Here is a 12,822-nt window from a genome sequence, read left to right on the forward strand (position 1 = left end):
CTGGTATTGACATGGGTATTCGTTGCTCGTTAAATATATAGCTAAAGATGCAGCGTCTGGAAATGTTAATAATAGACCTTTGCCAGAACAGTCTTAGAAATCTGTCATAAAATTTACGATAAGTCTTGCGACGCACCGTCTCGACACCCGCGACAGCCAAGAGCGTTCATTACCGAACTCGCGAAATTGCTGAGGATACAGCGTCTAGGATTGTTAATAATAGACTTGCACTAAGAGAATAGCGCGTGTCACGTTCACGCGCGCGGTGTTCCGCAGAACACATTTGGACCTTACACGCTATTTATACCTATCGATACCGTCGTCCGCCTCATTTATGGTCTTCGTTCGTCACACCTATTTTGCTTCAGAATAGTTGTTTTACGGTCTTTTAAGCGTCAAACTTAGGGCGATATCGGCAATTTAACGCTCCTGGCACAAGCGTTTGTTTTAGTCACTCTTTTCCCGTAAATTTATGATCTTGTGCCTTGAAAGGTCAAAGAACTTTTGGACTATTTGCCAATTCTAGTATTGCTGATACAATTCTGTAGTTCCTGATATGCATAACGTTTCTAAAATTGTGGAAAGAAAGTTGGAGAGAGGAACGTTTTCTGCTACACAATTTGGAGAGAAACATTTTTCTTGCGAAAAAATATTTCAAGGAATAAATCAGAGTCTTAGCCGCGTAGCACATAAGTGTTAAAAAAATTATCCAATTTTTTGCGATACCTCTTTCATCCATCAATCGATCTGACTCGAGCGGTTGAAATTTTCGACGAGCGATATTCTCATCCGGCTGGGAAAACTTTTCTCGTCCACAATTGATCACGTCAAGATGTTTCCGGCAACAGGGTAGTTAAGATCGATATTTTTACAACCGTTGCAGAAACTCTGCACGGAATTAATTATTAGCGCACGTTTTACGCGATACAATACAATTGGCAATAAATGGGGGTTCCGCCTCATACGATTATGGTTGTGGACTGCATACGATTCATTGAGTGTATTTGACACACACACACATACATTTCTGAATTACTCGTCTGTTTTCGAGTACGAGCTAAGTTGGCATGCGTATTAATTCCGATAAGGTGTCGACCCAAGAGTTACATAATACTTTCATTGTCACGCATATTGATCGATAGTACGTAGTACAGTTGAAGTGATACGACATATTCGTTGGCTATCGTGTACCATGTCATACCAGTTTGTGAACTTGACACTTAATCTGGTATTTGCTTATCAGAAATATACGTGCTCTCTGTACGTATCATATAATGTACACAGCTTGAAGGAGGAAAGTATCCCTTGACCGATCTTTGCGCGAAAAGGATTGAGCAGCAGTTTGAAAATATTCGCGTTTTCGCGAAATATTTATTACCGAGATAGAAATAAGATAAGAGACAAAAATAGATAAATCGCTCGATGCTATTTATTTATTCTTCCATAATTAGAAACTTGTGCTTGAAGAAATCTAGTTATTCTAAATTTCATGTCTTGTATTAAAATCATGTTTTATCGTTAATGCAACATACTAAGTTATTCACGTAATGCATCTTACGTAAGCATGACAGAAGGACAAGTGTATAGTTTCTAAGCTGATTTCTCAGTGTTAATATTTTCGTCAAGCACGTTCGTATAACATGACGTTCGAGGAAGTTATATTATAACCACTTTTAGTTTTACAACGGTCATAAAAATCAGCTTGCCAGCAAGTGCAAGTAATCTTCTTATGTCATGTCACATTACTTCCAAGATTATCTTAAGATCCAAACGTTATTAATTTTAAAGTTCAATTAATCACCTGCACTTTTATACTAATTGCTTTTTTAGATACAGTCTCGAATATCAATAGTACCGGGTATTAAACTCGTTGAAACAAGTTGTAATATTCTATACATACTGTCGTACTAAATAGGTAACATGCATCTTTTAAATGAAGAATCTAATTTTTGGCAATACATAAGTTATTTGTTTCCAAATTGAAAAAACGGTAGTTTGAAAAATTGATTAACATATCTTTCATATCTAGATGTTTCTCATAAGTTGCCCTTACTCTTCTCTATTCTATTATAAACGTTGGAATTTATTTAGTAGTGCTTGGTCTATTTCGGGTAGTTGATAGTCAAAATTTCAATTAACGGAAAGAAAAATAGTTTAATATATTTATAAAATATATATAAGTGGCGGGGGGGGGGGACCATTTTCTCATATTGATTTCTTTAAGATAGAGGGTAATGATCCTTTGCGCCAGAAACGTATCACATTTCTCTAACTAATCATATATCTCCTAAGAAAGAGAAGAAAAACCATACAAGAATCTGAAACTTTCAACGTGTTTAGTAAGTATTACCAGAGATTGTCACAACATATTTTTTGTGCCTTACCACATGTTCAAGAATTAAAGATCAAGTTACAAGGCCTTAAAAAACATCCTAGGCCTGTGTTATATCTTTTTGGTCTTAAAACTACGCTACGTCATTGAGTATCAGTGTCAATACATCATTATTTCATGTTGCTTTTTTATTTAATTAATAGCTCCGTATATCTACTTTATTTTATGCACATACATATTCATGTAATAATAAATGCTGTAACCGCGGTTTATTTATAGCAACTGGATTTTTTATAATCACGGCAACTCGGCGATTCAACATTTTTTACAAAAATGATTGTGTGCTAATACACAGAGAGAATTTTCTCTTAGAATTTACTCTAAAAATCATGATAGTCGTGGGACAACATGTATCACGAAGAATTTTATGCGAGCTATTCTGATGAATATCTATCATAATAAAAAATATTAATATTTATTACAATAAAATATAAAATATATTTGATTAATTTTACTAAAATATGTAGTAAAATTTCAATAATTTTTTAAAAATTATTAATCTGCTTGATAATTTTTATTACGTTGTTTATAAAATGTCTTTTGTATATTTCAAAAAGTCCTATCGTTATATACCGATAATATTTGATTGATTGCCAAGTCCGATAATATTTAATTGGTTGCCAAGTTGTCCCAAATTTGTAATGGATTTAACGATAAAATATAACGAAAAATTCTCTCCGTGTATACTATTCTTTGCTTAAAAATCGCTTATTAATCGTGCAGTAATTAGCGACAATATTTAATTGAATATGTGTTTTATATTAGGAGAAAAATATCGCAAGAAACGTAATGACTCATTTTTGATAATAAGTCGCAAAGTCCAAGACAAAGCCCATACCAGTTCGAAGAACTTTGCTCGCGTCTCGCACCTCGAGATGCGATAACTGGTTAAATCATCAGATCATGCATATGTTATTCCCGTTGCAGTCGAAGGTGTAGCCGCTTTTCAGTAACCGATCCTGTTGGAAAGTAGATCGGTAAAAGATCAAATTGCGGAGGAAGAGAGAGAGAGAACATTGGGCCTATGTTTTTGACAATGTGCCTAGGCCGTTCTATAATAGTCCAACGTTCCAAATCATTATACTTCGACTATTCGTGAGACATCGTCTTAGACATCAACCTGCCACGAGGACGGTGAGCAAAGTGCGCTCGCCGTTTCGTCATCCCCGAAGCCTCGACCTGCCTCGTCGAAACGACAGACGCCGGCTTTCGTCAAATCGTAAATCAACGCTCATTTTCTCTTACGCTGAATTCTCTTGTTCTATGTAGGTACTGCAATTACAAGAATCAATTCATTAAAGTAGATTTACAGGACATCTCACCAAATTATCCAGATCGTTAGAAGAAAATAAATTATCTTTTCGGAAGATCTATTATCTTTTCTTTTTTTTTGCAGATCTTTAATCTCGAAAAAATATGTGATGAATACAAAAAATAATATCTAGAAGAAGATAATTATTTTTACAATACCTACAATAACTAGATTTTCGATATTTTTTCGAATGAGGAGAACATCAGTTAATGAATGAATAGATTTATTATTAATTCGCGCAATTATATATAGAAAAATTGTTTGGCAAATCCGAAAATACAAATACTCTTAGGAACTCTCTCCCCTCTAATTTATCCCTAAATAATTTATCATGTTTTCCCGAGTATCTTTGCAGAAAAATGATTATAAAGTGAAAAAGTAGTTAAGTTTCTTTTACTTTATTTGGTTTTAAATTTATAACAGCAAAGTAAAATGTATATGCATTTTTATGGAGATCTTCCTCATACATATATTTCTTTACTTATTAGACTGCTAATGTTTTCTAATATACTTGGTGCACTATATCGAAGACATAATATCCGAGCATGCTCGTGCAAGGGAAGTGGTTAAAGGGCTGAAGAGATCGAAATTGCTTCTAAAATAGCCGAGGAACAGGAAAGAACGGACTCGCGAACCTTCTTCGCTCATGGATGGGAAGCACATGATGGCACAAAATCGTTCGCGTTGCACAGTCGCAGACGACCACGGAAAATCGAAGCGACGAGCATCGTGGCGCGGTGCATGCCGAGACGGTCGCGCCAGTGCAGTGCCGCCGGGACGATCTTAGAGAATTCCGCGACTCCTCGTCCTGACAGAAATAGTGCGCGACCGGTATGCATTATTCGTGCGTGTCCACGGACGGCGAGGGGAATCCCAAGTTCGATTGCCATCCGGCGACGACGACGCCGCGAAAACGAGCAACGTCCCCGAAGCCGGCGGATCTGCCGTCCGTCCGCGAGGACTCCGTTTCCGACTTCGACCGGGTCTCGCATTGACTGAAAATACGTGAAACGTGCCATGGTTCCCGAAAGCACGGCGGGCGTGGCGATCTTCTCCGCTTTGCCTTTGTCTTTGATAGAAAATTGTCCTTAATGAAAAATTCCACGAGCGAAAGTATCCTTTCGACGATTTATCTCAAAGTAGAGGATCATGCGCGGGGAGATTTTACGATCCTGAAATCGTAAAGCGAAGTTTTTCCCGAAGAAAAGAATTGTTTCTAGTACTCATCGCCATATGACTCGTAAGATTACGTAATTTCTCGCGGCCCGGCCGTCTATGATACTCTCCGCTCCGGCGCTCTTCGAATACACATTAGAGTGAATAAATATTCTTTCATGTGGATAAGAAAGAAAAATTAAAAAATTATCACAGAAACAATGCATTTATACAAAATATTTTATCTCTACTGATGGATATAAATGTTTTAATATATCTAAATTTTCTAGATAAATTAGGTAGAAAATTCCTTATTAATATGGAAAACAGTTGATTGCGAAAATGTTGATACCTGTAATTTTCATCAATGAACAATTGAAAGTAAAGCGACCCGTAATATAAATTTAAAAAAAACACGTGAATAATTCCTCAGTCAATTTCAAGACTTTATTAATTTTTAATTTGAAATTCGATTACATAAAAGTACGATATCAAAATTAGAAAACATTAAATGATGATACTTGAAATTTTGTTGCTAAATAAAGATCGACTCCGCGAACCGAATCTATTTATAACTCGTTATAAATTGTTGTAGAATTTATAATTTCATTAAGAATCTTTCGCGTAAGAATATCTTTTGTACGAAAATATTTCCTCTATACGTAATATATTTATTCACAATTACTGATACTTTGTTTCTACGTTTTTTTAGCCTTTAGGCTATAAAACTGCTAGCCGTAGAACGTCGATTCCTTTTTTTACAAATTTTTTTGTAACACATGAAACGCGAATATAAGGCGGCGAACTTCTTTAAATTATACATTATAAGTGCAGCATTATATGACATATAAGGCACGTTCGTGCAGCAAAACAGATTTCAAGGAAAAATTATTTTCGACATCAAGGACGATTTTTCGTAATGTACGACGATCTGGTACGGCGCGAATGTACTAATATTGCGGGTCGGGTATGTTTGCAGGATGCAAATACAACGAACGCGATTCTACTTATCAGCTTATCCTGAGACGCCAGGTGTTCTGTAGATATTTTTGGTATCAATCGCGCGGATTCTGGGTAACGGACGACGGGTACTCGGATACTCGAGTACGGAGGATATGCACTCGATGTATACGCGGAGAGCACTAGTTCGCTTGCACACGATCAATGAAACGTATCATCTAGATATTAATACGCCCGCGCGATATCTAGACGTTTTAACGCACGGTTCGCTTGAAACGTAAGCCAGGACGGAATCTGGAACGAGAATGCGATATGTCGTATGTTATGTATGCACGTTGGGACGAGACTCGGCGTTACGTTTTAAAAATAATTCGCGTCGCACAAGAGTGAGATTCGCTCGCTCTTTTTTTTTATTTTCCATTTTTCCCTGCGTGCATTAATCACATTCAAGTTTTAAAAAATGTTATTTTTCAGTTGATAGTATCACGAATATGACGTTTCCGCACTCGAAGAACCTAAAAAAAGTAACATATTAATAGGAAAAGATAGCGGAAAAGAGAGATGAGATAAAAGATAAAGATGTTTTAAATCCAATGATGTTATAATAATAATAATATTACTATTAATAATGATATAATAATTGGACGAAACCGACATAAATCGTAAAATATTTTCGGCTGCAAATGTGCCTGCCTTCTGACACACTAATTTCCTTTCAATATTGCTCTTCACCGGCAAAAATTAGCACTTCATTTAGTGATCTTACTATAATTGCTCTCAGTGAGCGTTCGCACTCCTGCTTGAACCAAAAAAAAATTCGTTGGTATCTCAATCTTAGAAAGTTTTCTTAGAAAATTATCTGGCAGGTTTATAGCAAGTATTGTTATTTGTCTTCCGACTTTTATAATGCAGTAAACGTCAAAGCGAGAAACGTTTGAAATTTTATGTTTGTCGACAATGATTCTAATCCAGTTTACGAGCCGTATACTCCGCAATAAAATTATGCACGACTTATTAAACCACCATTGAATGAAGTATACTTGTTACCTCTACCTTTTATTTGTCAGAAGTTGTATAAATATGTTATAAAAATAATGAAACTTTTGTGCAATTTCGAAATAATTCTTATTTATCAAAATAATCATTATTAGTTTTTCAACACATTTCTTTGTTTTAAAAAAGTACTCTCTATCTCTTTTAAAAGATTCAAGTCAGTTTTAATTAAGCGGCAAACCGTCTGCCCGGATCTAATAAAATTGTCATCATTCTACCGAAATAAAATGTAACATCTGGCCTATCATCTGAATTATTTACATTGCCATTATATTAATCAACTATTTACTGTTTTATTTACTTTCATAAATTCTTCGGTCAATGTCTGTAGGAATTATGTCCATTATCTATCAACGTAGATTAATTTTAATCTCGGTTTAACTTAAAATCTTTTTCTAACAATAAGTCTTAGAACTAAAAAAAGATAAATAAGTTAAGCGAGATTAAAATGAATTTACATTGATGGAAATATGTCTTAATCTACAATATCGATTCGGTTCAGTAAAGAATTAATCGAACGGTCAGCCGAAGATGAAGGAGTCAGGCGTCGAGGCGATTCTTCACTCGTCTCTACGGAGACATCAGTCGCCGACAGTTCGGTAGCCTCCTTGGTAGCCCGTTTTCTATTCTAATTCCGATGCTATTCTGGTACCGGTGGAGGCAGCCAATGGGCAACGCGTCCTCCCGGCTACCATACGCGCAAATACATCCCTCGCGGACTCTTCGCTCCTCGTCTCGTTCGGCGCGTGCACCATCACCCCCTTCCCCGTACCGATCGCAGTCGTTCTCGGGGAATCGTGTGCGGTGCATTAATCCTGTATTCACATATTGCTCGTTACCGCCATCCCCTCGTCCTTCATCAGTGGCCGCGGTGAACGTCTCTGAACCGATCTCTCGGTCTACGTCAAGCGCCAAACAACGTTTGGATCGAATCGACCGGTCTCCTCGGAGAGCGGTTTTGTTCGCCGATCAGTCAGGACAATCCTGAAGGGAAGATAACATCAGGTGGAGGAAGGGTGCGATGCAGTGGCGTCGACAGAAGAAGGTCACCCGCGTGATCGGCTCCTCGAATCATGTGCTACTCTTAGCGAGGTACCAAGATGGTACGGAAACACCACCTTAATAGTTACACGTGGAGAACACAGCTTGTTGTATAATATATTAAGCCAATATGTAGAGAGAGTCAATATATATATATATATATATATAAGAACGTTGAGATATATATATATATATATATATATATCTCTCAACGTTCTTTATATGTATATATATATATACACATATAAAGAACGTTGAGATTTTTAAGCAGAGAATTATAGCGGCAGGTGAAAGAAAATGGTGCAAAGTTTTTCTTATCGTATGTGATTTAAATAATTTATTCGCTTGTCGGCCATCAGTTGAATAATTTAAACACTCTTTAAGATATAGTCTCGAAACCATAAAATGCGAACTAATTCCGCTGCAATTTTTCTAGGTTTTCTGTCCGATTTTATTAATATTGTATATGTTAAAATATTGTATTTGCATAAAATTCTAAATGAGACGGACGTAAAACATATTAACTCGTGCACGATATAATATGTTTTACACGAACAGTAATAACACGTTTTGCGTATGAATTAATAGCTCCGTTTTTCTGAATGAAGCTCTCTTATAGTTGTGTGCATAGCGATCAATTCCATAAACACTTCCTGCGTGATACGATCAATTTCATGCGAATTACATTTGGAAGGATATGGTCCCTGCGTTAAACACAACGTGCGAAGTGGTCATTCCAGATGTCACGGAAATGTCTAACATTTTCTCTCGTTATTAAACGCGACTGACAGTCTGGCAATTACGTGTTCATTAATTGCTCACTTTTTGCTCAATTAAATTTACGTATGCAGGCGGCGCATCGATTTCCTAGAAATCGAATCCACTTGATATTTGTAATGTTATATAGCCTATATCCTGATATAAAAATCCGAATGTACATATATGACTAAACGCGATGCCAATTGTAAAAAAAAGTCTAAAGAAACGTCTACAAAATGTTATTTAGGTATTTTTAAAATATCCTTTTGAGTATTTTTTAAAATTCGAATTATTAAAAATCTCGGATATTCTGCGTACACTAATTCATTATCGCGAAATTTGTATTTCATACAATTTCATTTGTTATATTTCACTCGAGTTTAATTAAAGACTACAACACGCAATTAGTAAGTCTCAGCACTAATCACGTTCTCGATTCGACAGCTCCACCCGGTGAAGAGGATGAGGAGGAGGGTTTGCGAAAGGACTATGTGAAGAGCCAGGAGAAGGAGACGAACGCGCACACACACTTCGAACGGAATGGACAACAGAGCGGTTACAAGCCACGTCGGGCTGGCACCAGCACCAGCGGCGGAAGTACGAGCGGCTACGCCAGCAGCGGCTCGAGATCGCACAGGGACGAGAGCGCGGGCTCGCCGTCGCAGCCCAAGATCATTTTCAACGAGGAAGAGTACACGAGGATCACGACGCCGCGGCAGGATGTTCTCTTCAAGAAGGGCTACCTGTCGCGCAAGAAGCCCTGGACTGGAAACGCGAGCACTAGCGCTACGCCGTCGACCACGGAGAGTCAATCGGCGTCACATTCCACCGCAGGTGGTGATTGTAGCATAAACGTACTGTTAAACGCTATATGCCCCAACAGCGAGCAAAAAGCGCATGCTAAAACGCCAGCAAATTTGTTTTTTTTTTTCCACCAATTAGCGGGTCAAGTTAAAATATATTCTAATAAGATATTTCTAATAAATAATATTCCAATTTTATAAGTTGCCATTATTGTATGTTGTACGTTTAATTCTGATATCTTGAAACTTTATTGTTGAAACATGAATTCTAATGTCTGAGCGTCTACTCGCATTTTACTCTATATCTATTCAAGAAAAGCTTGCATCTTTCGTTTTTTCTACAACGGCACTGCTTAGGAGAAAGTTTTTATCATCCTTTCGCTAATATGTTTAGTCTGCCGATAAACGAATATTAGAGAGACGTTTAAACGATAATATCCTTGCAGACGGTAGTGAAACTACAGAGGACCAGCAACTATTGGATAGGGACAGCGGAACGGCAGAATATCCGCCCGTGGTAGAGCCAGGAGCGCAACTAGGATATGGGACGTTTTACGATCATGCGAGCGGCTACTATTACGAATATCCTGTGATGTTGGTCGGACCTGCACCAGTACCTGCTCAAGTTGGACCAAGCGTTCTAGCAACTGTACCCTGCGGCCCGGTTCCTCTAAGACCGATTGAATGGATTAATCCTGCCTTCGTGCCTAAACTTGCCAATCAACCATATTGTTTAATGGACTATCAGGTAATAGCCCGAAATCTCACTTGTATATCTCCATTAAATGCTCGATTGAAATAAATCCGCATAAATTTCAGAGAAATGCAAATATTATCTATAATTTTGTAATCTATTAAGAGTATTTTAGATTGTTTGGTTGTTACTGTAAAATAATATTGAGATTCTGAGATACGTGGGAAAAACTTGTTTCGTATTAATTCCAAACAATTATAATAATAATATATCTAATTAATTATTATTTAATTATTTACTTATAGACTAATCAAAGTACAGAACCGGTCACGATAGTGGAGGAACAGAACGGCACGATAGTGACAGCGGAAGCTTCCAACAACGTGTGGAATGAAAGCGGCACTGGTAGCGCTAGCTGCAGCGGCAGCGTAGCCGAAGAGATCGAAGAGCAACCCGAAGAGGCGAATAACGCGGCCATGGAACAGCACGTCGTGAAGGAGCAGCTCGCGGAGGAACAACCACCGGAGCAGCTGCATCTCGACGGGCAGCAACATTTGGAGAACGGCATGACAACGGTCGATCCCTACCTGGATCCGCTACTGATGCAAGAACCAGTGCACATGTCACATATGATGCCGGCCGTGCCGCAGCCGTACATGTATCCTGGTCACTACATGTTCGGGCCTCCTTTGGTCAACGTTAATGGTTAGTTACGAAATAGATAGATTTATAGGATCGAAGCGGTCCCCCTGAGTAATGTGCGCGTGCTATGATATACGGATTGGCAAAATCTGTACTTGCTCTTTGCTACTTGCATGAGCAGACCTACATTTGCCCTCGTAGCCTTCGTTCTGTTCACAGTCGGATGGACGGAACAACGGACAAGTGTGTTGTTGCCCACGTTTGCGTTTAAGAGAAAGAGGCGCATTTCGGGGAAGGAATGCTAGCGCGATCGAAATTCGCAATTTATGCATTAAAAAGAAAAAATTTACTAGAATTTATAATGTTTGTTAATTATTGAAAGTTAATTCAGATTATACTGTTTAATGTGGATAATAAAATAGTAAAAATTGAAATAAAGTATGATTAGAGTTCGTTAGATTTTATTACAGTCAAGCTTATTTATAATTGTCCGAACATTTTGTTACTTGTTAGCAAGTTTAAAATTTACTTTTCAAAAAGTTTTTAACTCTTTATTGCTTATATTCAAACGCTATTAAATATCTCGATAATTTTCTAGAGGAAATATCAACTCGATTAAAGATTTGATTTAAAGGAAGAATAGTAATGCGAGACACTCATTTTGTACGCAATCAATCGTTGCGTAACTAAAAGCTAGACTAATAACGAGAATGGAATGAAAAAATTGTATGAAAAAGTAACGATCAATTATTGAGTACCGCAATTATTGAACTATTTATATATGTGCGGATTGAACGCTCCTTCCTCGTACTGCGCTACACTGGCCGTAGTACGCTTGATTGTACCTATTTCTAATGTTAAACGAGAACAGTGTCGATCGGAAGCGCGGCCAAAGGAAAGGGATATGCCCCGATTCATGACTTCTGTCCCGTCCATCGGCATCATTGCTGTTTTATTACCACCGTGCCTCTACCACATTCAAGGTAAAAGGTAATAATTCGCAAAAAAGGTACCACGCTTTAGACACGATCGTGGAAACGGGAGCCTCGAGTCCCCGCAGCCTCGTGAAATGAGGCTGATCGTATCGATGAGATTGCTCGGCGCTTTTTCATGTCGAGAGTTAGCCTGGTACATGCAGTTCATTCTTCACGATCGTTCCTAAAGTTCCAACTCTGTACACGCTCGATTTGTCTGTTTGTCGCTCGCGACTAACGACATATGTCACTCGCATAAGTGTCATTCGATGTACTTTTCACAGCTGCGACACGCCGTATTGTCTCATTGTTCTCACATTGCACCAGTAACGAAGCATATCTCATACGAGAGTCCATTGACTCGCGGCTACCGCACGAGAAGATACGTCGTCCCGTGGTCACACCGGCACAATTTAACGTCGGAAATATGTTTTGGCTGCGCGAGAGACATGAGATGAGAGTTTGGCAACGGCAACGCGTTGCTACATCTTAAATAGAACTCGTCAAAAATAACACTTGCGTGTCGTTCGCTTCGATATACGAGAAGTCGGAAGGCACAGAGAAGCAGCGAGAAGCCAAGTTCACTTTTCGCGACAACTCCGGCACGTTCTAGTCGCTCATTTAAGCTCCTGATCATAATCGCTCATCGGGTCTCCAATTATCGCACTGAAATATTATTTGTTGACAGTTTTCCCCGTGTCCCTCGACAGATTGATAACGCGCGACCGTTTCTTTTGTTTCCAAGGTGTTACCATCCAGGGCGGGCCATTGGTGAGAACTATGGACGTAACAGCTATGACAATGGCGTGCGCCAAGCGAAGAAAGAAGAAAAAGAAAAGAAAACAGAGAAGACCTACTTTGGTAAGTCGGCAAAACTCACCTAACGCAAAGTAAAATAAATGCTGTTAAAGCACTTAAATTGCTTTTGTGGAAGAAATGATTAACATATAACAGCAATAATATATATTACCGATGGTATGAATATGAATACCAGAAATATCTCGTAACTATTTTTTGTTGCGAGATATTTTTCACTG

The 12,822-nt window shown here is 38.1% G+C and overlaps 1 protein-coding gene across 2 annotated transcripts in view; it reads left to right on the plus strand.

The window, feature by feature from the left end:
• Nucleotides 1-12,822, plus strand: part of LOC139813761 (uncharacterized) — a 28,861-nt gene that overhangs the window by 12,387 nt on the left and 3,652 nt on the right. Inside the window, exons 1-6 of one of the 2 annotated variants that reach the window (XM_071779454.1) lie at nt 4,470-4,944; nt 7,736-7,975; nt 9,117-9,506; nt 9,922-10,223; nt 10,475-10,874; nt 12,531-12,646. In XM_071779454.1, the coding sequence (XP_071635555.1) occupies nt 7,894-7,975; nt 9,117-9,506; nt 9,922-10,223; nt 10,475-10,874; nt 12,531-12,646 (1,290 nt within the window). In that variant the 5' untranslated portion in view covers nt 4,470-4,944; nt 7,736-7,893. Of the gene's footprint in view, nt 1-4,469; nt 4,945-7,735; nt 7,976-9,116; nt 9,507-9,921; nt 10,224-10,474; nt 10,875-12,530; nt 12,647-12,822 lie in introns of those variants that run through there. The other variant, XM_071779455.1, reaches the window with a different exon arrangement.

This window comes from Temnothorax longispinosus, chromosome 5, assembly GCF_030848805.1.
Source record: "Temnothorax longispinosus isolate EJ_2023e chromosome 5, Tlon_JGU_v1, whole genome shotgun sequence".
Taxonomy (NCBI): domain Eukaryota; kingdom Metazoa; phylum Arthropoda; class Insecta; order Hymenoptera; family Formicidae; genus Temnothorax; species Temnothorax longispinosus.